The sequence below is a fragment of the Gigantopelta aegis genome, chromosome 4, assembly GCF_016097555.1.
Source record: "Gigantopelta aegis isolate Gae_Host chromosome 4, Gae_host_genome, whole genome shotgun sequence".
In the NCBI taxonomy this organism is placed as follows: domain Eukaryota; kingdom Metazoa; phylum Mollusca; class Gastropoda; order Neomphalida; family Peltospiridae; genus Gigantopelta; species Gigantopelta aegis.
In genome coordinates this window covers 56444057-56471039 of record NC_054702.1, presented here as the reverse complement: position 1 = coordinate 56471039, position 26983 = coordinate 56444057, and the positions used below count along the sequence as shown (strand labels likewise).

General features: G+C 36.9%; 1 protein-coding gene across 6 annotated transcripts in view; it reads right to left on the bottom strand.

Moving 5' to 3' along the window:
• Positions 1–26983, bottom strand: part of LOC121370795 (adhesion G-protein coupled receptor G6-like) — a 58910-nt gene that overhangs the window by 18693 nt on the left and 13234 nt on the right. For all 6 annotated transcript variants that reach the window (XM_041496263.1, XM_041496265.1, XM_041496266.1 and 3 more), the window contains exons 2-15: positions 18727–19497; positions 16243–16314; positions 14940–15011; positions 13525–13596; positions 12647–12724; positions 11712–11878; positions 9972–10084; positions 8107–8293; positions 6442–6563; positions 5253–5311; positions 4702–4868; positions 3946–4093; positions 2961–3076; positions 950–1181 (exon numbers count right to left, since the gene is read on the bottom strand). In XM_041496263.1, the coding sequence (XP_041352197.1) occupies positions 950–1181; positions 2961–3076; positions 3946–4093; positions 4702–4868; positions 5253–5311; positions 6442–6563; positions 8107–8293; positions 9972–10084; positions 11712–11878; positions 12647–12724; positions 13525–13596; positions 14940–15011; positions 16243–16314; positions 18727–18920 (1799 nt within the window). In that variant the 5' untranslated portion in view covers positions 18921–19497. The remainder of the gene's footprint in view (positions 1–949; positions 1182–2960; positions 3077–3945; positions 4094–4701; positions 4869–5252; positions 5312–6441; positions 6564–8106; positions 8294–9971; positions 10085–11711; positions 11879–12646; positions 12725–13524; positions 13597–14939; positions 15012–16242; positions 16315–18726; positions 19498–26983) is intronic.

Below are 26983 nucleotides of genomic sequence, written 5' to 3'. Positions count from 1 at the left end.
TGTTATATCTTTGTGAGATAAGTATTTTTAGTTCAGAATGCATATGCATAATACATTTTATGATTTTAGTCTAAGTGTAGTTTGGAATATTGTATGTTCCCTATTTCTTCTTTAAGTTTAATTGCACACCCTCCCTAGAAAAAACATCCTGCAGGATCCGCCCATGCATTTTGATGAAAAAAAAAATGAAAAAACAATTTGTTTTGTTTAGCACATTGATTAATTAATCATCGGCTATTGAATGTCAAACATTTGGTAATTCTGACTCGTAGTCATCAGAGGAAACCCGCTACATTTGTCCTAATGCAGCAAGGGGGTATTTTATATGCACTTCCCCACAGACAGAAATACACATACCGCGGCCTTTTTCCAGTTGTCCCAATCAGCTGGATGGATCCACCGAGGTGATTCGATCCTACGATGCAAGCACCTCAAGCGAACATTCAACCGGCTGAGCTAAATTCCGCCCCTCCATTTTGATGAAGGCGATGGTCTAAGCCACATAAACGATACTCCTGAATACAGTCCAGCATAATTTTATAATAGTTTACCGACAATTCCTTAAAATACCATGGATCAGGTGAAAAGAAAATTGTGTAAGCACCATTTGTTGTTTATGATAACATATACTAATAACATATATACATGTGATAGCAATTGAAAGACATATGACTGGATGACCTGGGCCCGTGTTTATAAAACCTTTAGAGTCCAGACTCAATCTCTAATGACGTCACACGCATACAATTTGTATGGCGTTGTCATGACATTAGTGTCTCAGACTCTATTAATAGAGTCTCGAGTCTAGACCCTAAAAGTTTTAGAAGCACTAGGCCTGATCGCGATAGCAATATCATCCAATGACAAAAAGTAGATGAAAATTGATTGACCTGAAACATATATGTTAACCTCGTATCTAACGGACACTCATGTATTATTCTCTATTTACCTGGTGGAAGCTTGTGTTACTTGCTCCGCCTCAAGAAGGGTGCTTTTTCTGACCCCCATTACAGAGCTGACAGCAGACAGTGTGTTGAGAATTGTGGGCCGTGACGTCATTGTCACTGGGACGTTCAGAATTCTTTCCACGATGTTTACAGCAAACCCAACATCCACCTTTCTGAAGTTCTGGAAGTCCTTTGCAAAGGTTTTTAGCTTTTTGGAAATGTTAAAGACATTATCTGAAACAACAAACAGTTAATATTTTAATCATTTTAATAATCTACAGGCATGTGTTCTTTTTTTGTATAAAATAAAATAAAATATTATATATGACACCCCTGGACAAAAACACAAATATTGGTTAATGGGTTTAGAATTAACGTTGTTCGTGTAAAATGTATTTGACTACAAATTATTTGGCCTTTTGGCTTTATTTCACATGTATTTATAAATAAATACTAGAAAAGGCTTTTCTAGTATTTATTTATAAATACATGTGAAATAAAACTATTATATTAAAGATTGGTGCATGACTTGAAGATTTGGGAGGCGTCTGTTTATTAAACTGTTTATCTTGCTTCGTATGCACTTCCTAGTTTGTCAGTTGTCTTCATGTGACATTTTCCTTTCCGTGTTTTGACAGATGACTGTCCCTTTATTATCATCTGTGACGTATTTTCATTCGTTGATTATCACTTTGACATATTTCTGTACATGCTTGTTACAACTTATGGGTTGTTACGTGTTTCTTACTTTTTCATCTTTTAACTACTTACCGCTTGTGACTACTTCTTGTTTGTAACGTGTGATTCATTCATGTTTGTAACTATTTACCTCCTATAGCTAATTCCTGTTTCTACGACTTATTGTGTATAACTAATTCATGTTGTAACTACTTACCGCTTGTGACTAATTCATGTTTGTAACCACTTGTCATATGTGGGTCATTCTTATTTGTACCTATTTACCATTTATAAATGACTAATTCCTGTTTCTGCTACTTACTACTTATGATTGTTTAATGTTGTAACTACTTAGAATTTAATTCCTATTTGTAACCACTTGTTACTAATTCCTGTTTGTAAATGTTTACCACATGTGAGATAATCTTACATCTTGTGACTAATTCCTATTTTTAAACTACTTAAACTAATCTCTGTTTATAACTATTAACCGCTTGTAACTAATTCTTACTGCTTGAGACTAATTCTTACCGCTGGTGACTAATTTCTGTTTGTATCTACTTACCGCTTGTGACTAATTCTTATTGCTTGTGACTAATTCTTACCGTTTGTGACTAATTCCTCTTTGTATCTACTTACCGCTTGTGACTAATTCTTATTGCTTGAGATTAATTCTTACCGTTTGTGACTAATTCCTCTTTGTATCTACTTACCACTTGTGACTAATTCTTACTGCTTGAGACTAATTCTTACCGCTGGTGACTAATTCCTGTTTGTAACTACTTACCGCTTGTGACTAATTCTTACTGCTTAAGACTAATTCTTACTGCTTGAGACTAATTCTTACCGCTAGTGACTAATTCCTGTTTGTAACTACTTACCGTTTGTGACTAATTCTTACTGCTTGAGACTAATTCTTACTGCATGAGACTAATTCTTACCGTTTGTGACTAATTCTTACTGCTTGAGACTAATTCTTATCGTTTGTGACTAATTCTTACTACTTGAGACTAATTTTTACCGCTTGTGACTAATTCTTACTGCTTGAGACTAATTCTTACCGTTTGTGACTAATTCTTACTGCTTGAGACTAATTTTTACCGCTTGTGACTAATTCTTACTGCTTGAGACTAATTCTTACCGTTTGTGACTAATTCTTACTGCTTGAGACTAATTCTTACTGCTTGAGACTAATTTTTACCGCTTGTGACTAATTCTTACTGCTTGAGACTAATTCTTATCGCTTGAGACTAATTCTTATCGCTTGAGACTAATTCTTACTGCTTGAGACTAATTCTTACCGTTTGTGACTAATTCCTGTTTGTATCTACTTACCGCTTGTGACGAACTGCTGATTCAAGTCCTGGAGATCTCTCGTTGTTCCGCTGGTGTACTCACAGCTCGAGTAGTTCGCATCTTCCCACACGGGATCGCCGTTTCTTGACAGTGAGCTGCATACAGATGAAAGGAAGGTTTGATTAACGACACACCAGGGCCCCGTTCCACGAAGCGATCTTAGCCCTGAGATCACCTTAAGTGCATAGCTACCTCATGTACTTAAGGTGATCGTAGCACTAAGATCGCTTCGTGGAACGGGGCCCTGCACATTTGTAAATCATAGTTTGTAAAATGTTATTATTATAGTAATCGTGATAACCAGTTTCATATTCGCTGCCACTGTCAGGAAGAGCACAGACAACTCGTGAGGACCGTAAATTATTGTCTTACTACGTATATGTATTTACAATACAAACCTCTATGTTAAAACATTGCCTGGTTTGACTACACCACAAGAGCACATTCATTCGTTAATGAATCATCGGCTAAACTGTGTCAAACATTTGGTAGTTATGGCACGTAGTCTTTAAAGGAAACCCTCTACATTTTGCCATTAGTAGCAAGGGACCTTTTATATGTTCTAACCCACAGAAAGGACAGCACATATCACGGCCTTTGGTGTAACAGTGGGGCACTGTTGTGGGACGGAAAGAAACTATGGTTCTGCCGACGTTCTACAACCTTTAAAATTACGGGGGGAAATGCTATCTTTACAAAATGGCTTTTTCAGTGTTTTAGACTACCTAGAGATTTATATATATATTAAATTTTGTGCACCATGCATTTAAAATATGCCCACCAACTCCCAGTATCATATATACATGCCTGGGCCCCGTTCCACAAAGCGATCTTTGCGCTAAGATCGCTTCGTGGAACCGGGCCGTGTGCATATATGTATATTCGTAATTAATTTATTTAAATAAAAACAAGCAACATACTTTCAAAATGTAAAAGGAAATTATTCTAAGTGTTTTATACCTACCATTTTCTCGTTGCTATTCTGACACTATCTTCACCCTCTGCCGGTTTGAATGGACACTGGATTTCACTGACCGTTCCAGTGGACATCAGCGGCCAAGTGAAATTGCCTTTGTCGTTGTTGTCGGACATACTCTGACAAAACTTGAATTCTGCAGGGACAAAATATTGTGATGTAGGAATTTATGGTAGTACCTATACTAGATGTAACGTCTTCTATAAAAAATGTTTCATGTTAGAATTTATTGATATAAATGATATGGTCACAGTGACATTCGGTCTATAGTCGGAGAAACCTGTCTTACAACATAAGCTTTTTTGTTTGTTTGTTGTTTGTTTTGTTTGTTTTTGGGGTTGTTGGGTTGTTGTTGTTGTTGTTTTTTGGGGGGGGGGCTTGTGGGGTTTTTGTGGTCTTGTTTTGTTGTGGTTTGTTTTTGCTTGTTTTTTGTTTGTATGTTTGTTTGGGGGTTTGTTTGGGGGGTTGTTTCTTGTTTTTTGTCTCCAGAGGAAACTAGCTACGTTTATTCAATAGCAGCAATGGATTATATGTACTTTTAGACATAAACATTATAGACAGTACAGCACATGCCATGGCTTTTGATATACATACATGTCGTGGTATCTGACAAAAATGCACCTTTAAGCTAAAAAGGGCACTTTTTTTAATTTGTCTGTGTAACAACTGCCTCCCGCACTCCGATCGCTAGATACAACCCTGTAACAAACAATCAAATGTCCCATCATAAATGTTGTGCTTCACCTCGTGTAGTTATGACTAGTCGCTGGGTGTTGACTTTGAATTGGCGAAGAGCTCCCTTGCTCGCCCCGTTCTGTATGATCTCTCTGATGAGAATCTTCACTTGGACCTCCGTGTGAGTGTTCAGATTAGTGCTGTGGATCTTGAGGTACACCACCAGATCGGGAGGACTGAAAACATATCTTACGTGTTAGCACTATCGACAGACAGTCATAGGTAATTTATTAAAAGAAATATTAAATTTGTTTTGGGTTTTTTAAATTATAAAAAAAAAGATTTAAAAATTTTTATTAACATACATGCAAGACTGGAGATTCAGAATTTGAATGCAGCATTGCATACATATGATATAACTACAAAGACATTCTGCTTTCGATATTTCTAACCAACCCCTTGTAAGCATTTTAAGGGAAGACGATCTTTTTGATTTACAAAAACGTTTTAAAAATGATAGTCTGCAGCATACATAATTATATTAAGTATTACGGTCGTCGTCTCAAAAATAGAATGCCACAGCCAAAAGGTATTCACTGTATAGGTGATATTAAACTCACGTAAATCCAAGAATGATTACAGAGTATCCGCCTTCAGTGTCCTGCATGTCGGATGACATCTAAAATAAAATATTATAACTCATATCATATCAGTAACGGCTGTTGATTAGTGCTATAAGCGTAAGAGACAGGGGGGGGGGGGGGGGGGGGCACCCCCCCCCCCCCCACACACACACACACACACACCACCACCACCACCACCATCACCAAAGGGCTGGAGCAAATCCTCAAATTCGGGCAAAAAATATAGAGATATTTGGGCAAAATGAACTTGCCTAAAACCCTTTCACCGTGTATTTTCATCATTCTTCCCACAATAGTAATTGTGATTTATGTGAAAATGGCGTAGTGATTCGTTCGCAACCCTATATAGCTGTTTGGCAGCGATGCTAATAAGAATAAATGTTGTTATCCAGATTCGGACATTTTCGTTTAATTTGGCCAAAAATCAGCCTGCCCCTTCAAAAATGGGAGCCGGTACGCTTATGATTGGTGCAATATTCAAGTAAATTTACTATGGAAATGATCAGACATATCAATATTTATCATCATCATATTCATCCTTGCACACAATTGAATCCATGTGATATTTGAGGATTGCCATGACAAATATACTAATAACTTTAGATATATAATAATATATTGATGAAAAGAGAAAGGGATGCAGAGAGGAGAGAAAGAAAGAGAGAGAGAGAGAGTGGGGAAGAGACAGACAGAGACCGACATTTAGAGAGATACAGAGGCAAAGAATGACATACTTAGAGAGAGACAGAAAGAAACAGGGTGTAAGAATTGAATTTTATCTTGTTTAACAACATCACTAGTTCACATTGATTAGTTAATCACCGACTATTGAATGTCTCACAGTTGGTCATTCTGACACACAGTCTTCAGAGGAAACCCACTTCATTATTTCATTAGCAGCAAATAATTCTTTACATGCAATTTCTATCAGGCATTAAAGCACATACCACGGCCTTTGATATACCAGTCGTGCAGCACTGGTTGGGACGGGAAAAAATAATAAAGGAATATGACTGTCCACTTGGGGATTCGATCTTTCGACATAATAGAAGTACCTCAGGTGATCGCTCTACAGACTGAGTTAGATCATGCCTAAGAATGGAACAGAGACTGAGACCGAACCGGTTTAAGTGTGGGGTGGGAGAGATAAGGGAACAAAACTCACAGCTGCTTTAAGTCCATTAGACAACTTGATGTACTCAGAGGACTGCTGGTCCGCCAGCTCGGGTTTGTATTCCTGGTTACCCAAGCTGAATGATACGTAAAACGTGAAGTCGGATGTGCGTCCTGGAAAACAAAATTACATTAGGTCTTATTACTATATAATTAAACCTTATGCATATAACTGGATTTGTTCTGATGTTAATACTAAAACGATTGCAATAGATACATTCAGTCAAACGAGTATTTAATCAAAACCTGTGCATATAACTGTATTTGTTCTGATGCTACTAATAGATGTACTTAACTATTGTATTCCTGCAATAGTTCCGACGCCCTATACCGTAATTAAATGTGTTGAGTGCGTCGTTAAATAAATCATTTCCTTCCTTCCTGCAATAGCCTAACGTTGTTATAACCATATTTATATTGACAGACCTTTCTTGCCCTTGCACCGCAAATGGTTTTTCATCCCTAAAATATTTAAAATTCTAAATATCTTCGCCAAGCTGTGAACAAATATAAACCTACGTGCGTTTTTGCTGTTGTGACATTCAGGGAAGGTGTTTATAAATTAGTCCAAAACAGGTAGTGCATCTTGAGCTTGAACTTGTTTAACATGTCCATATACTACTAAGGGCATGTCCATCCGGCGTCCTTTCTCTGGATAGCCAGGGACATGACCCGGGACAGAAGGGTAGTGCATCTCATAATTTTCAATGCTAACAGAGCAGTTTTACATGTTCCCGGTTTTTGACACGGCGTGGAACCGGTGTGGTGCAGACTCGTCCAAAAAACAACAACACAATTCCATGGTTATCGATAGCAGTGGTTCCACATGAGCCCGTTTTAGGCGACCGTGTTCCAAGTTCCGCGTCCGCACCGCGCCCACATAGAAAATGACCCTAACATTTATAGGTTTATCTCGAATTATTGTAGAGCTTCAGAAACACACACAAAAACATTATGTTGTTGTGGTGCAGGGAGTGGGTGTGCACGGTGGGCCTATCTAGCCCATACCTCCCACTTGTTTAGCAGGAGATCGTCGAGATTCAGAAAACAATACTACGTTGAATAGGTGCAGGGAGGGGGGCGCACGGTGGGCTTATCCACACATTGACTATTCCATACGTCCCATTTGTTTAGCGGGATATCCTGGAGCTACACAAAAATCTATTAAGATGTAGTGATGCAGGGAGGGTGTGTATACATAAGTTTTTCCATACCTCCCATTTGTTTTGCGTATCCACCCACCCATAGGTTATTTCTTACCTCCCATCTGTTTAGCATGAGCTTCAGAAAATAATATTAGGTTATAATAGTGTAGGAAAGCATAAGCGTACGAGACATGGGAGCAGGGGGATACTGCCTCCCTAGTGTTCGAGCAAAACCGCAAATTCGGGCAAAAATGATACAGATATTCGGAGATATTCCATCATTCCATCCTCAAAATTAGTTGTAATCCATGTAAAAATGCATAATGATTCGTTTGCAACCCTATATATAGCTGTTTAGTAGTAATGCTAATATGAATAAATGTTGTTATGCAGACTCGGGCATTTTCGTTTCATTCGGGCAATACCAAGTCTGCCCCCCCCACACACACACACACACAAAAATGGGAGCCCGTACGCCTTATGGACCGATCCACCCATAGGTTATTTCTTACCTCCCATCTGTTTGGCGTTACAGTTGTTGCCGACACAGCAGTAGTTGCAGTGCAGGGTTGGGCGGTGCTGGATGGCGCACGTGTCTTTGTTAGCCGCCTCCAGTGCCATGCAGTCCTGGAGCTCCATACAGCCGCGACTGACGTTTAGACGACCCCTGTTGTACTCCACCCGGTTGATACACGCCATCTGGGTAATAGGGGGAGATTAGGTTTAATGAGTAACACACGCTATTACCGTCGATATAAAAACTATAATTTAATACTGTAAAATATAGATTAATACATAATTATAATTTAATACTGTAATGTATACATTCATAAATAGCTATAATTGACTACTGTAAAGTATACATTAATAAATAATTATAACTGAATACTGTAAAGTATACATTAATAAAGAAAGAAAGAAAGAAGTGTTTTATTTAACGACGCACTCAACACATTTTATTTACGGTTATATGGCGTCAGACATATGGTTCAGGACCACACAGATTTTGAGAGGAAACCCGCTGTCGCCACTACATGGGCTACTCTTCCGATTGGCAGCAAGGGATCTTTTATTTGCGCTTCCCACAGGCAGGATAGCACAAACCATGGCCTTTATTGAACCAGTTATGGATCACTGGTCGGTGCAAGTGGTTTACACCTACCCATTGAGCCTTGCGGAGCACTCACTCAGGGTTTGGAGTCGGTATCTGGATTAAAAATCCCATGCCTCGACTGGGATCCGAACCCAGTACCTACCAGCCTGTAGACCGATGGCCTGCCACGACGCCACCGAGGCCGGTTACATTAATAAATAACTATAATAGGATACTGTAAAGTATACATTAATAAATAACTATAATTGGATACTGTAAAGCATACATTAATAAATAATTATAATTTAATACTGCAAAGTATACATTGATAAATAATTATAATTGAATACTGTAAAATATACATTAATAAATAACTATAATTGGATACTGTAAAGCATACATTAATAAATAATTATAATTTAATACTGCACAGTAAACATTAATAAATAACTATAATTTGATATTGCACAGCATATCACAAAATTTTATTACTGCACAGTATCCCATCAATAATATCTACTGTGAATTTAATAATGCATTTTAAAAAAAAAAAAATTTTTTAAATGCATTAATCAAACATAACTATAGCCTAATTAACACAATATTTGGGCTGTTTATAGCAAACATTTTTCTTCTTTTTTTCTTTAATTAGTGTTATGATAATCATTGAATCTGAATTCATGATGCGTGCTAACAGTAATAATAAAACTATGCCGTCGTTACTGCTGACAGTGAGTATACATGTATCTCATTGATTCATGTATGTGTTATTTGGGGTGCTCTATTACTGTTATTACGGTAATTAATACACTGGCCAACAAAAGAAACGCAAATATTAATTTAGTTTTCTTTAATTTAATTTAAATTATTCAGTTTGGATGGCATTTTTACTTTTATGTCTACTTTCATGTCTATTAAAATTATCAAAGTCTTATAACTATTGTAGGCCCATTTTGACAATTTATTTATTGAATTAATTTTGTTAAAAAAAAGTGTGTGTGTGTGTGTGTGTGTGTGTGTGTTTATAGATAGAAAGAAAGAAAGATAGATAGATAGATAGATAGATATCGCGTCTTGTTGTGTCGTTCAGTATATACAATTGGTTTGTTTATGTGTTATCTGTGGTGTTCCGTGGCTGTTACTACGGTAAATGATATATAATTATCTAACAGACATGCTGTAAAGATATTTAATTACGGTGTTTTCTTGTGCACCTCTTTCATATCTGTGATGTCTAGCTTATTCCGTGTCTAGACATATGCTTTACACTGTAATTACATTTACCTTCTGTCCGTGACAAACTCGGTTTTGGTCTGCATCGAGACATTTCCCATTTGTCCTGCTTGATGAACAGTAACGACAATACTGTCTGCTTGGGAAAATGTTTTCTTCCTCTTCTAAAAGCACAAAAGCAAGATAACATTTTAAACATCAGTCTTGTAAAAAAAAAAAAAAAGACGCATTAATCTATTGGCTATAGTGACATGTTATTTGGGAGTCAAGAGACCGGTGGCTAGCATCATGTTAATTGAGAATAAAACTAAAATGGCTAGCGGCATGTTAACTTGGAATCAAAGTCAAGTGGCTAGCGTCATGTTAACTGGAAATCAAAGTCAAGTGGCTAGCGTCATGTTAACTGGAAATCAAAGTCAAGTGGCTAGCGTCATGTTAACTGGAAATCAAAGTCAAGTGGCTAGCATCATGTTAATTGATAATCAAAGTAAAGTGGCTAGCATCATGTTAATTGATAATCAAAGTAAAGTGTCTAGCGTCATGTTAACTGGAAATCAAAGTCAAGTGGCTAGCGTCATGTTAACTGGGAATCGGTCTAGCGAGTAGCATCATGTTGACTGGGAATCAGAATTAAGTCTCTAGCATCATGTTAACTTGGAATTAGAAAAGGAAAGGAAAGGAAATGTTTTATTTAACGACGCACTCAACACATTTTATTTACGTTTATATGGCGTCGGATATATGGTTGAGAACCACACAGATATTGAGAGAGAAAATCCTCTGTCGCCACTTCATGGGATACTCTTTCCGACTAGCAGCAAGGGATCGTTTATATGCACTATCCCACAGACAGGATGATAGCACATACCACGGCCTTTGATATACAAGTCGTGGTACACTGGCTGGAGCGAGAAATAGCCCAATGGGTCCACCGACGGGGATCGATCCCAGACCGACCGCTCATCAAGTGAACGCTTTACCACTGGGCTACGTCTCGCCCCTTGGAATTAGAGTCAAGTGGCTAGCATCATGCTAACTGAGGATCACAGTTAAGTGGTCAGCGTTTGGTTAACTTTTAATCAGTCTAGTGGCCAGCATCATGTTATCTTCGAATCAGAGTCTAGTGGCAAACATCACGTTAACTGGGGATCAGATTAAGCAGCTAGCGTCATGTTGATTTATAATATATTCTTCCCATAAGGAGCCCAGATTATTTTCTTCCATGTTGTTTGTAGGCTAATAGGGTCGAAGCTAATCTCTCGATGGGGAAGGGACAATGACATGCCACTGCAATACAAGAAACATTTTACTAGTAGGAGCAACTTATAACAATATATGATACCACTGTTGACCAGAATTGAAAACCGTTTTGTTGCATATGGATTTCAACTGAATTGCGTGTCTAGTCGAAGAAGCATCTACAAATAATTATATGCTAGTATTTAATACAGTTTCCATAGAGACATATTGTACTGTGAGCATTTGCGAAATGGGGTGACATGGTACTCCAGTTCCCTCTCGAGATTGCAGGTCTCTCTTTTTGCTATTTCATTTCCATTAAAGCACTGACGTTTCCGACTTTGCTTTAAAACATAAAGTTTTCGTATCTTGCAAAAACATCAGAATAATTTGAGATTATGATAAGGAAATAATCTCCCACTGAAACTTCGGATCTTAGTGGTTCAATAGGTCTCTTCTTAGAATTCTCTCCTACTCCTAGAAAATCCTAGATCGGCCCTAACTCCTAGGTTGGCCCTAATCCTATATTGGCCCTAGGTGATAAATGATTACCTGTGCATGATGGGAAGTCTTGGTCGCGCATGTCATTGAGAGGTAGCTTGTTTTTCACGTTAGAACAGTGCAGGTTGTCCAGGTAGAGCTTGGAGTTTGTCGACAGGGACTTCCTGATCGCCTTCAGAGCGCATCCACAGTACAGGTGCTTGTTTCCTCCGAACATGCTGTATTCACAAATGAAATCTTTTAAAATATACTTTTCTAAATACTTTTTCCAATATTCATTGTCGTATTGGGGGCACCCACATTGGGCGATGGGGCAACCACATTATTAGTCGTGAAATTGGGTGACAGAAATATATAAACGGTGGGGGGAGGTGTGATTGAGGGGAATGGCCCCCATGCCCCCCCCCCCCCCCCCCCCCCCCCCCCCAGACACACACACAAACACACCAATCTGGCTCCGTCAGTTCTAATGCTTTCATAGAGCTGTTTATTCATTACTTAGTGTATATATTTTCTGGTAGCTGGGTATAAACCACTAACTACGTGTATATCCACAGACAGCTTAAAGCTGTAAGTTTTTTTAAATATATATTGAAAATGATGCTGTTAATATTTTACCTTTAAAAAAGTTAACACATTTGTAATCAGGATGATTATGAAAAATGTGACATCGTACAGTTAATTATTATATTAATATTTAATAAATAGATGGGAAAAGTACCGTAAAGAAATTAACAATGGTAAAATAGTTAAATTGTGATGTGTATTTTTATTTTTATTTTTGTTTTTTAAAAGGTAAAAGATCCATGATACATAACAATAATTGAAGAAAGAGAATTAAGGAGTCTTTAATAATAATTAAATAGTTCAATTGCGATGAGTATTACAAAATGGAAAAGTGTTAAAGAACCTTGAACAATGATGAAACAGTTAAAAAGCGATGTGCAGATACATTTTTTAAACCTGAATTGCATTAATATACTTACACTGTTACTTTCTTGTTCAAGGGAAGGGTTATGAACGCAAACTTGGATATATATGTGATATTATTCTTCTGCAGATCACTGAAAAAAAAAAATGATATCATGGAAAGTGATACTGATGCAATAAAGCCATCTAATATGATCAATATTTCATGATCCACGATTAAAGCCGTTTTCCATGTGCATGGGTTTTGGCGATAACGCGGGTGTAGAACGCGGTAACCAGGCAAGTCAAAAAAATTGGTTCTTTGGTTATCAATAGTGGCCAAGTTCGCAATCTAATTAAATATTTAAATTGTTATTTATAGACGAAATGTCACCTGGACATGGGAGTCCACGATGCTGTTAGATCTACTGGTAGACCAGAAGAACTAATTTTAATCAGATTGCGAGGTTCGTGGTAGCAGCGTGTTTAAAATCAGTCTGTTCCGCGCACATGGAAAAAACAAGATACATATCAAACCGTTAGGTTTTTAATGACTATATGTAAATATGTGTAGCTAATTATTTAACTTAAATCTAGAGTAAGTGTTGTTATTTCTGTACGTATGCAGTCTACGTGTTCAAGTACATCTGGGAAATGGAAATGTTTTATTTAATGACGCACTCAACACATTTTATTTATGGTTATATGGCGTCGGATAGTACATCTCGGAATGTCATGCCAGAAATTAAAAACAATATAGTACATGGAATAAATGTATGATGTGCATTATATTTATCAAGATATTACTATAAAATGTTTACTATTTGCCAGTACAGTTTGTCAGTGAATGAAAGTCAGTAATTAAAAGAGTAATATTTAAAGTAATAACATTTGTAATTAAATGAATGAATAAATAGTTGACTAAATTTATGAATTAATGAACTGGAATACACACATTCTCTGAATACTTGATAAATGTTGAAAGTGATCCGCCATTATTTCCGTCAGTTTGTTGTCTGAAAGAACCCTGAAAGAAGTATTCAATTAAATACAAATAACTGTTAATAGTAAGTTTAATCGTAGAAATATTTTATTTTCGGAAACTCAGGAGAGTCCCTTTAATTTTCCTAATGACTGATTGATATGCATGTAGTTGAAAATATATATTACTGTGTGTGATTAGAAATAACAATATGTTAAAAGTCAAATAGACGTTTAAAATATGATCGGAATGTTGTTAATGGAACATTTTCTTTTTCTTTCTGTTTTTTTCTTTGTCATTAATCATTAACTGATAACTGAGGTGTGGACAAAGAAAATAATGTCTGAATCTTCCCAAGAAAATGTATTAAACTAATAAAATACGTTTACATTTGCGACGTAGGAGAGGGGATGTTCATGTTACATTTATTTTTTAATGATATCACGAACAAAACTTCACATGCATATTCATTAGATTGTTGTGTATGAATTAATTTGGAGCATGTTAACTGTTCTTTCCTTTAGATTAGGCAGTAATTTTCATTCAAAAATGTTTACCAATTCATGAAGTATACATATTTTCTTGTTTGGAATAGCAGCGCCGATATGTAAATTGTGTTCTTGGTCATCCTAATGTGACCACTGGTATTCCAAACAAAATTTATTAAACAATTTAACATCTAATTGTAGTCATTAAAAAGGCTTCTAGGCGATGCCATACGTCCAATAAAAAACCAGCACGATGGAAATCGATTAGACTGTGACGTATAGTTAACCTGACAATCATGTGTCTGTGACGCGTAAGTCAGCTACAAGTGCAACGGCTGTAAATAACTTTTAGTCAAAAAAGATGTTAAAATTTGCTTAAAACCTGGTTTTTAAGGATATGTAACAAATAGAATAATGCATTCGTGTCCGTTAGATACCATTTGTCTCACAACGAGCGATAGCGAGTTTGGTACCTTTCAAAAGAACTCGCTGTGAGATAAATGGTATCTAACGTCCACTCATATATTATTCTCTATGTACGTGAAAATATTTAAAATATTCGATAAAACTAACAAAATGAGGCGAATAAACAAACCAGTAAGGTGTAAAATAGAGTAGACTAGTATAGTGAAAGAATGACAGAGTAGACTCGTTAGAGGAGTACATTCATCTGGTTTCCATATCTCCCATGTAGCAAAAACAGTTGGAATTTCGTCACAAATCGTTGTCATGGGGGAAAACAATACCTGTTGTGCTCGCGATACGTATGACGACTGAGAAATCGACACCAGCTGTAGTGTATATGTTTGTGTTTGTCGAGTGATTGTCTTCGGTCCGGTGACCTACTAACTAAACGGGTTCCCACACACACGCACACACACACACATACATTGTACTTACAGCGTTTTCAGACTGTACAGGTTACGGAAGGCCTTGGGATGAATTTCTGTAATACTGTTTTGCAAAAGAAATCTGAAAAATGAAGGAATTGGATTAAGAATTATTAACTTATACAGGCAAAACACATCGGGCCGAATTTACGAAGCCTGTTTAAAGGGACATTCCTGAGTTTTCTGCAATTTTTAAGATGTTATCGACTAACAGACTTTTTAACGATTGTAATTACATATCAAATATATATTTCTGCAAAATATATTAGTGGCTGTATATTAAACGTGTTTCTGATCGTTCTAATATTTGTACTGCGTTAAATTTCATTTTATTTCCTAAAATAATTTTGTTTGTACGTACGAAATTATTTGAAGACAAAATCTAGTTTGGGCTTCTTACAAATATTAAGACGACCAGAAACACATTGAATATACAGACACTGGCATTCTAAACAAGAAAATATATTTTAAATGTATGTTTAATCGTAGAAATATTTTATTAGTCGGAAACATCTTACGATGTAGCAAACTCGGGAATGTCCCTTTAAGCATTGTAAATGTATTGTTACACGCGTGTAACACATAATATAAACATGCTTTGTAAATTCGGCCCAATTATATTTATGTTTAAATTTTAAAATAAATGTGTAAGTTAATGTAATTGTTTTTATATGTACATATATTCGCATGCAAAGATACAAGTAAACGCAAATATATAGATACAGACATATAAAGTTTGTTTTGCTTAACGACACCACTAGAGAACATTGATTTATTAATCATCGGCTATTTGATGTCAAATATGTGGTAATTTTGGCATATAGTCTTAGAGGTAACCCGCTACATTTTTCGTTAGTAGCAAGGCATCTTTTATATGCAGTATCCCATAGACAGGATAGCACATACCAAGGCCTTTGATATACCATTCGTAGAGCACTGACTGGAACGAGAAATAGCTCAATGGGCTCACCGACGGAGATCGATCCTAGATCGACCGCACATCATGCGAGCGCTTTACCACTGGGCTACAGACATAATGCTCATAATAAAATGAATACATAAACACAGACACACACACACACAAGCATTTGTACATACATACATACACACATACAAACATACATACATACGTACGTACGTACGTACGTACATGCATACATGCATGCATGCATGCATGCATGCATACATATATACATACATACATACATACATGCATGCATGCATGCATGCATACATACATACATACATACATACATACACAACGCACACACGCGCAAGATATACCAACATATACAGACAAAATAATTACTCACAATGTTTCTAACTGTTCCAAGTTTTGTAAATCGTCTTCCATTATGGAAGATATTGAGTTGGCTGACAAGTCTCTGAAAACAAAAAACAACGAGTGACCGTTAATGATGTTTTAAACATGCACATCCTATATTAAAATTATATACGTTTTGGGTGAATTCAAAATGCTATAATTAAATATATACATTAGTTTAATGAGTTAAAAGTAACTAAACCCGAATAATACGGAATATTAGTGATTTTTTGTTTGTTGTTGCCATTATTATGATTATGCGTAGATGAGGTCTTGTTGTTGGAGGTACTTTGGGTTTTTTAGTTTAAAATTCCCCCGTTTTCTAGCTGGAGAAAACCCTATATAACTGTGTCGGGATTCATTTTGTACTCAGTACCTCTGTTATTTTAGGCTAGTTTCGCCCAGCAGGGGATGGGTCGAGACAAGCTCCCCCGGGAAATGTATTGGAGAGAGAGAGAGAGAGAGAGAGAGAGAGAGAGAGAGAGAGAGAGAGAGAGAGAGAGAGAGAGAGAGAGAGAGATGTTTGAGCAGGGGAATTTCGACCCCTTGTTTGATTCTTTACGGCCTTAGGAAAGAGTTCGACTCGTACCCCCTCTATATCAAAGGTTCTAAAGACTAATCCTAAACCTAACCCTAAAACTAACCTTAACCCTAACCATTGAAAGGGGGTACGGGTCGAACACATGCCCGGCCTTGTCCCATGGAGAAAACATAGGTTCTGCTTACTCGTGTTCGGGTCCTATTATTCTCCTTTAAACCTCCGTTTTAAAAACAATATATATAATTATTTACTAGAGACCAAGCATTGTGGATCTTCCCGCCCATGTTCAGATTTTGTCCTTTTAATTTTTTTTTTTTTTTCCTTTGCCCCATCGTATGTGTTTATCGAAAGACTAAACAACACCTTGTTATGTTTAACAGATTCCTAGTAAACTACATGGAGGTGACAGTTTACCTATGTCTCCTCTGGTACTACTAAACAAACATAACACAGGGGTGACTCGACGCTGGGGCCGGCAAACACATCAAAGCAAATTTGCTGAAAGCGTCTGTTCTAACAACCAACATATTACCTGACATACTGCCTTCAATACCACACTCCCATATCATGTTAGCATTGGGGTAGTACAACCAAAACATGATGGAGTTATATGATCCATTGCTGTGTATTAATTTTCACAGAACATTAATTGTGTAAAAGTTAAGAACAAGAATAACATCTTCACTCCTCAAGTAGTTGTTCAGTTAAGAGTCCTGGTTCAGTTATCAGGTGGTGTACAATGTAAACACCTGAACATTAATTAAGAACCACCTATTTTTGACTACGTGACTTATGCTCCGCCAGTAATTGTGACGATTCCGTTGATAAAAAAAACAGTGAAATAAATGTTCTGTCTATACAGAGGACACTGAAACAGATTGATAGTAAGTGTTATTTTCGTCGATGAAAAAGACAAAAACCGTAAATACATGTATGCATGAAAATGTGTGGTAATTGACTATGGAGCTGCGATCACACTGATGTGCTTCATACCATATCGGTAAATACCTAGTAGATACAGAACACGGACAACAAATTCTAGCCGCCAATTAGGCTGCAATACAATCCAGGAAGTGCTTAATTAATTTCCAGGTGAATATAACGGGGGGGGGAGGGGGGGTGGTTACAGTTAAATTACACATTACTTACAACTTGTTTAACAAACCAAATTCAATGAGTTTGTAGTAGCTAAGACATGCCTCGGAAACCAGGGTCAGTGGCCTATTAAAATGTCATTAAAATTGTTCATATTGGCCTTGCCATTGGTCTGTTGGTCCAAAGCTATGCGACGGTTCAAGGACCTATAACAAGGCCAATATGAAAATATCTGTTTAATAACATATCGGAATAACACTAAAGTAAAATAATAAATAGTGTCAATGCGTTGGTCGGTGAGAGGGGAATTTAAATGAAAGGAATTTATGTTTAACACTATCAGTATTAATAATGATGTGTGTGTGTGTGTGTGTGTGTGTGTGTGTGTGTGTGTTTCACACAGAGGATATAAGAAAAACAATATTGTTTAAAAATACCCTAATTTAATTTAAAACACAGGCTGTCTGGTGTCTAACATGCAGTAATGGCATCTCTTGGTCTAGAGAGAGACGTGGGCTACTTTTGCAGGCCCTAATATAGAATTGAAACAGTAGAAGAAGCGACTTCTACCTTCCCAGAAGAAAGGAGAGAAGTGTGATAAAAACAGGCGAAGTAAACGTTTTACAGAGGAACAGTAAGGATCTTGCTACTTCCCACAAAAAGGACAATACAAATGACATGTCATGCCCTTTGATACTCCAGGCATGGACCACTGGCTGGAACGAGGAGAAAACTATATTGACCCATTGATGGTAATCGAGCTAAGAAACCAATGCTAAATGTCTCTAAATAACATCATGTTCTAAAGTTAAAATACTAAACAGAATCAATACTTACAGTACTTTTGTAGCCGGTGGAATATTTTTGGGTATCTCAGTGATGCCATTCTGGTTTCTACAAGACACTGTAGTTCTGTCATTCTGCTTATGACATCTACATAAAGTCGATCTACAGGCTTCCACTTTCTCTCCTGAAACATCTTGTAAAATCTTGAGGAACAAAACGAAAACAATCCACTGGATAGTCCACATCTTGAATTATATGGATAGGTGACAGGTACACTAAAAACGTGAATCCTTGTCCGAAAGAAGAACTTTTTCTATATGATCCACTAACCGAAAACCGATTTCTCTCTGAAACTAATATGCTGTCCTTGTTGGCGAAGAATTCAACATATTAACACCCTTATAAAGTACTCGCATAAAGGTGAATCATACTAAATACTTTCATGTAATATTAACAAGATTAACGAAAACACCTTCCCAATTTTGTGACTGATCCTTTCTGGAATATGGGTCAAGACTAATATGTTTACGCCAATCCACGTCTCTCCTTTTTTATTAGGGAGTCCACATAATAAAGCGGTGTCCAATAGGACTAAATTCTCCTGTATATAATGGTCGTATTGTAGCAGTTGAATAGAGTCTTAACAACACGAGGTATCCGTATTGACTCGCTGTGACACGTCTTTCCACTCGTGAATGGGGTGAGGTCTGAACATTAGCAGACGGCTGGTGGATGTTGATAAACACGTGCTGAAGAACGGAATGCAAAATGTATGTAGCCCATTACCACAAAGTTTGTTCACGGAAGTAGACAGACCAAGACCTAAAACACACAGAAGAGAAAAAGCTTTGTAATGGTTATCATACGGTACACACACCGATATATATATATATATATATATATATATATATATATATATATATATATATATATATATATATACACACACACTACACAATACTTACTTACGTACTGCATATAATACATTGCAGTATGATACACATTCATTAAAACAAAGACATGTAATACCATTATTAATACATACATACATACATACATGTAACATATTTATTGTTTTTCTTTTATTTGTTTTTTTAGTAGTAGTAGTAGTAGTAGTAGTAGTAGTAGTAGTAGTAGTAGTAGTAGTAGAAGTAGTATTTTGATTTTGACACAGAGTTTCATAAATTATGAAACTGGAATAATTTTTAATTCAAATAGTTGCCTTCGTACCAAGATACATAGCCCCCTGACGCTACGAGTGTTAACCAATTTAATTACAAGTGACACAAATATTGAGTGGAATTATTTAAGATTTCAGTCTTTGTTAAGCAGATGAATATCCACGTGTGACTCCTTGGTCGCCTAATGAACGCTATTCAAAACACTGGCGTCTATTCACAGTCGCAAATGGTAAATTAAGACAAATCCTTGGATCACAAAGATTGGCATATTATTTAAAATCCCATACCCTGTGGTGACAATGCGCCTGCAGTACAATGATAAAACAGTCAATAGAAGGATATTGGTTAACATAAAGCTTCTGATTGATTTAATCGAACGAATGCTATAACAAGGTAATCAGCTTGAAAAAGACTCAAGTGATCGAGTGACTGATACATTTGTATATATATTTGGTTGCAACCTGGCTATAAAGTTACTATTCATATCTAAAATGATCGAGTGACATTTGGTCACACCTTGGCGTAATGTGACAGTTCACGGGGGGAAATATGTCAGTTAAATATATCTTGGTGTATGATGTGTTTATTAGACCATGATGGTCAGAATGGAGTTATATGGATAATAAGGGTTTCGGTTTGGTGTTTTTTTGTTTGCTTGTTTTGTTCTTGTTCTGTTTTTGTTATTTGTTTTGGTTTTGGTTCTTCGTTTGGTTCTTTTGTAGGGTGGTGTGTTTTGTTGTTGTTTTTGCTGTTGGGTGTTGTTTTTTTGGGGTTTTTTGGTGGGGTTGGGTGTGATGGGGGTTTTTTTTGTTTGTTTTTGGGGGGGGGGGGGGGGGGTCTTTTATTTTCGATGAACCTTGGTTAGACCAGATACATTTATGCGTGTTCAATTTCCGTGTTGAGGCAACTTTTCACGTTTAGGTCTACGTAACGTTTTCGCGTTTGCCTCTCTATTAGGCCAACCAAACGGCATCATGAATAAAGGGATCTCACTAGTCACGTGCACGTAATACGTAATGGTCAAGGTCGTATGTAAAACATATGGTATTCCATCAATCCACATATATAAACAATTCATAACATTATGCTGAATAGGGAATTCTACTGAAAACTGAAATTTTCATCAAAGGTGAACTTCCAACATTTATAGTAGTGAACCAATTTCAGCAGTTACGAATGACAACAAATTCATGAATTTGCTGTCTATTTTTCAGCATTTTTGTGAACTACTTTTTCATGTCAAGCCGTTAAAGATGTGTCCACAAGATCTTGGATACAAACAATTTAGGGTTCTTGGCAAGACCCGAGGAAATGTATTTACGTTATATAATTTGAATAACACAGTAACAAAAATTTAAGTATTAGCACCAAACAAATCTGATAATATTTGAGATTGATATGTTAGCCATTAGGCGTGAGTTTATAAATGTCCAAAGGGTCACTTTATTTCTTCATAGAAACCATTGTAAATGGTATCACTCTTTAAACATTTAGACACCCCAATCAAACCAGCATTTTTGTCCTGGAGACGTTTTTTGGTGCATGTCTGAACTCGTGATCAGGGCAGACGTGCCATACGGTGGATACGGTGTAAATAAGATATGTTATGTGTGTGTGTGTATATATATATATATATATATATATATATATATATATATATATATATATTAATTATATATATATATATTAATTCGTTGTACATGTGTGTATATATATTAATTAAATTAGTCTAAGCCACCTTTTGAACGCCAATCGCTTTTGTAAAGTCTTGATGGCGTAGTGGTTAAGACATCAGACTGGTAGGACTGGTTACCGGGCTCGCATCCCACAACCACAAACAAAACCATCATTAATCCATTATCCTGAACAGACCGCTCATATAGCTGATCTGAGCGTGAGTCAACGACAGCGTGCTTGAATCTTAATTGGATACAACTACAAATATCAAGTTAAAATTAAACAGAACAGGTGTCGTTGTAAAAGAAAAACACCGTTTATTTGTATGTGCATCCATAATATGCTGGTTATTATCATAAATATGACAATTCAATACTTACCTCAGTCCTAAACGCGAAGCTCTAACCATGTTGGTCATATGATAGCGTAGAACTTTTGTGAGCAATTCAAACGGCTCGGATGAATAAACAAACTGGGACATGTGAACAACTGATTAAAATGTCTGTACGCAAAGGTCAGGGGTTTCGGTTGGAGAACACACCAGCTCGAGTGGGTCTGCAGGTAAACCAATACAGGTAACCTGTCCCAATAACATTAAATACCGCACATGTAATGTAAAGAAAGGATCAGCTGAAGGTCGAGAAGCTTCACCGACAGTGTACAAAATAGTACTTTTAAAAACAAGTCATATGTAAATTATATGTATCTGGACGTAATGCGTGTGTGTGTTGTTTGGTGATGATGATGATAATGATGATGATGATGATGATGATGATTGATGATAATACATGTGTGATGATGATTATGACGACAATGATAATGATGATGATGGTGATGGTGATGATGATAACGATTATGATGATGATGCTGAAGACGACGACGACATTGATGATGATGATGACGGTGATTATGATGGTGATCATGATGACGACGAAGATATTGATGATGGTCATGATAATGATGATGATTTTGATGTTTATCATGATATCAAATTCTTTGATATTGAAGATGTTCTGTGATTTATGAGTCCAGACTCACAAGGCCTTTGTAATTTGTTATACATATACATGTGTAATTGTATTGTATCTGGTTACATACTAATGGAATCAGTATTTGTCTCGTAAGTTTTCAAAAAGCAAATGCAGCAGGAATTGCTACGTGGTATTTAAATATTACAGAGGTGAAATCCTATGTACTCAAGAAAGGGGACCACATATCCTACCCTGCCTGTGGCATTCGTTAGAGGAATATCATAGTTCGGGGTTTTCTTTGGATGGGTTTGTTTGTGGGTTATTTATTTGTTTTGGGGGTTTTAACATTTATTTTGAGGATTGTTTGTTTTATTTTGTTGCTTTTTTGTACATTTATCTTGTTTTGCTTCTTTCTTTCTTTTTTTATATTATTATTTTTGGGGTGTTTTTTTTTGCTTTTCGTTGTATTTTAATTTTATTTTGAGTCCATGATATTTATGATGGATCTATCTAGCTATTAATAGCAGTATGTTTCAGTCCTGCGCCAGTGTCTTTCTAAACGAAGATATATTGTGCACAAAATTATAAACTAGGAAAGTGAATATTTGTTTAGCGCACTTCAAACCAACGTAATTCGCCGTTTATGATGTATGGCAATTCTGACTCGCCGCGAATAGAGAGGAAATCCGCTTCCTTAACCAAGTCTGCTACGTGCAAGAAAGAAGTCTTTTATTTGCACTTTTTAAAAGACAAAACAGCACATACCACGGCCTTTGATGTAAATTAAATACTGTAAAAAAAAAAATATTTCGACTAAATTGTAAATAAATCTGTTACGAAATAAAACCGTATTTAATTATGAAGAGAAATATTTTATTACCAATAGGGTGTCAATAAATTGATTGCTTACCTTCATACAAAACAGAGGATCTAGGTATCAGCTGAGATTTGCGGTGATCTGGGCGGTTTCGTCTGGTATTTGTGCTGTGGGGTTCTTTGTCGCCTAGCAACTAATCAACAGTGTTACCTGATTCTGTTTTATTTTCAATAACTGGCTTTTCACGCGAACTGATACATCGGTTACACCGTTTTGCTTTTTCTACTTCTGTTATATTTGATCATTAAGTGATAGTGATACTGTAACGATAGATGATAAGACGTGGGAAAATGACGTGTTTTAAAACAAATAACGACAGTGACCCCAGGACCAAACAAAGATGGAATAAAATACGAAATAAAATGCCCTTTTTAGTTTTTAGCTTTTTTTCTTTTCTTTTCTGGGTTTTGTTTTTCTTTGCCTTTTTTTTTTTTTTAGCTTTTTTTTTAGTTTTTTGTCCTTTATCGTCTTCGGGGTTTTTTTGGGTGGTGGTTGGGAGAGTGGAAGGGCTGATGTTTTATGTATTAGGCTTGTTTTCTTTTGTTGTTGTTGTTATTGTAGTTGTTGGTTTTTTATTGTTGTTTTTAGTTTTTTGTTGTTGTTGTTTTTTGTTGTTGTTTTTTGTTGTTGTTTTTAAGGGACTGTTGTTTTTGTTGTTATTTGGGGGGGGGGGGGGGGCGCTGGGGGTTGTTGATGCTGTTTTGGTGTTGGTTTGTTTGATAGCTAGAAATGACTAAGTATTACTGGGCCATGAGTCACAAGCCGAGTGATTAAGCGATAAGAGAAACACTATCTGAAGTGGGATACCCAAGTTATTTATTGGGTGTGGGGACATGCTTCGCAGCGATATTTGCATAGTTTGATAGCCTCAGACGTGATTTCGTAGAATTCACAAAACAAAATATCAATGTCTTAAATGATACATTTCAGCTGTTTTAAAGACAGTTTGTTTTAATTTTTAAATAATAGAACAAAAGTATAATTGATCTTGGGTAGGGCATATACCCCTTAAGTCACACCCACTTGCCCACTAAAGGGTTCCTATGGAGCTGTCTGTCTAGAGTTTTTGTTGGTTTGCCTCGAGAGTGGTCCCAGTTTTGTTGTTTTTTATTGGGGGTTTTAGTGTCTGGAAGACTTACTTTATTGGTAACACTAACAGGAGAGTCCACCGTCTAAATAGTAAATGAGTCCTGTTGTTCAGCTAAGAGAAAAACAAAATAGTAAATGAATGCTTATTGACACCACCTCGCAACCACGTAAGTCTGAACTAAAGACCAGTGTTCATTTACGACTGTTGTCCATATCAACAGGTTTTTTGGTGTGGCGCGGGCGCTCAACGCGGGAAACTGACTTTAAAAAAAAAAAATTCCATGGTTATCAAAAGCAGTGATTACATATGAACCCTTTTTAAGCATCTGTTTTCCGCGTGTTTTCCTCGCCCGCACTGCGCCAATAATTGTGCACTCTGAGGGTTCACAGCAATGAAACATTCAGTGATGCCAGCGCCGTACGTAGAGGGAGGGGGTAAAGAGGTAGCCAATCACCTACCACACCCACACAAATACCCCCCCCCCCCCCAAAAAAAAAAAATAGAGTATCTGTTTCTACTTTAGACCATTGGTAAAGCGTTAGCGTGATGTGCTGTCGCTTTAGGATCGATTCCAGTCGATAGGACTAACAGGCTATTTCTCGTTCCAGCCAGTGCACCACGACAGGTAAATCAAAGTCCGTGGTATGTGCAATCCTGCCTGTGGGATGGTGCATATAGAATGTCCCTTGCTACTAAATGGACAAATTTGGCGGGTTTCCTCTATAAGACTACATGTCAAAATTACCAAATGTTTACCAATAGATCAATCAATATGTTCTAGTGGTATCGTCAAACAAAACAAAACTGTTTTTGTTTAAAAGTTTCCCTTTTGTCCAGCAAGAAAAGACCACAATGACGTCATCTGTAGTTTGTTAGACTGTTTTGCTAATGGTCTTACATTATGGAGAGTGGTCCAAGCTCCTTTTTAATGGGGGTGGGGGGGGGTGGGAGGTGGGGGTGGAAATACTGTTTCAACCCTGTTGAAATGTTACTCATCTTAGTCAAAGAAAACGAGGAGTAAATTAATAGAGTCACATACATCTTAACAGTAACCCACCAGTATTCAGCAAATGTGCACTCTGAAGAAAGCTAAAAGGTATTTGTTTAACAACACAACTAGAGCACATTGATTAATCATTTGCTATTTGACAGTCTTCCGAGAAAATTCGCTATATTTTTTTCAGTACTAGCTAGGAATTATTTACATGTTATATGCCACAAACAGAACAGCACATACCACGGCCTTTGATAGGCAATTAGGCGCTCTATCAACGGAAGGAAGGAAGGAAATGTTTTATTTTTAACGACGCACTCAACACATTTTATTTACGGTTATATGGCGTCGGACATATGGTTGAGGACCACACAGATATTGAGGGAGGAAACCCGCTGTCGCCACTTCATGGACTACTCTTTCCGACTAGCAGCAAGGGTTCTTTTATATGCACCATCCCACAGACAGGGTAGCACATACCACGGCCTTTGATATACCAGTCGTGGTGCACTGGCTGGAACGAGAAATAGCCCAATGGGCCCAGCAACGGAGATCGATCCCACACCGACCGCGCATCTGGCGGGCGTTTTACCACTGGGCTATCCTACGATTTAAGCACCTCAGACAATTAGGCGCTATGTCAACGGAGCGGTGTCATCAACCAATATAAATTCTAGACAATAACAGAATTATAGAATGATTATAGATCTCATGGATTATTACAGCGATTTCTTCAAGCATTTACATCTAAATGTGTTTAGTCAATTATAAAGTGGCGTCTCGATTTTTAATGCACTCATGGCGTTGATCTATAGATATCTAAAGAAAAGCCAATAATAAAATAGCGAAATATGATCGCGAACATGCTAGGCACGGGATCGACAGGACAAACAAATCAGTGTCAACAATAAACTATTGAAATAACAGTACTAGGCAACCTGTAAATAGTACTGGAGATAAAAACGGAGATCGGTTAGACACCGGTGGGGCTGGAAGTCTACCTTTTATAATCGCGAATCACATCAGAGACCCATATTATCATGTTATGGTTGGTATTAAGTTCTACATATGACTTTAGTTTTGTCAAAGGGCGGGACGTAGCCTAGTAGTTTGTTTGAAACATATTTTATTGCATATAATATACAAAAGGATTGGGCACAAGTTATTCAACTTGCGAGGCCCTCTCCTAGTAGTAGTTAAGGCGTTCGCTTCATGCGAGGTCGGTCTAGGATCGATCCTCGTCGATAGGCCCCATGATGGATATCCAATAGCCAATGATTAATAAAGCAGTAGTATTGCTAAACAAAAAATACTTTAACTTTAGATTTCTTTTTTTCATTTCGAGCCCTCATTTACCTTAGGCCATGCAACATCGTACTTACCTTAAAATAACGGTTGCAAGTAGGGGCAGTATACAAAATCGGGGTCTCATAAGGTCTTTTCTGGGCAATTTCATATAATGGTGTCATTTCTGTCCCGTCCGGAACACTCCGTTTATTTTGCAAATTATTTTAAAAT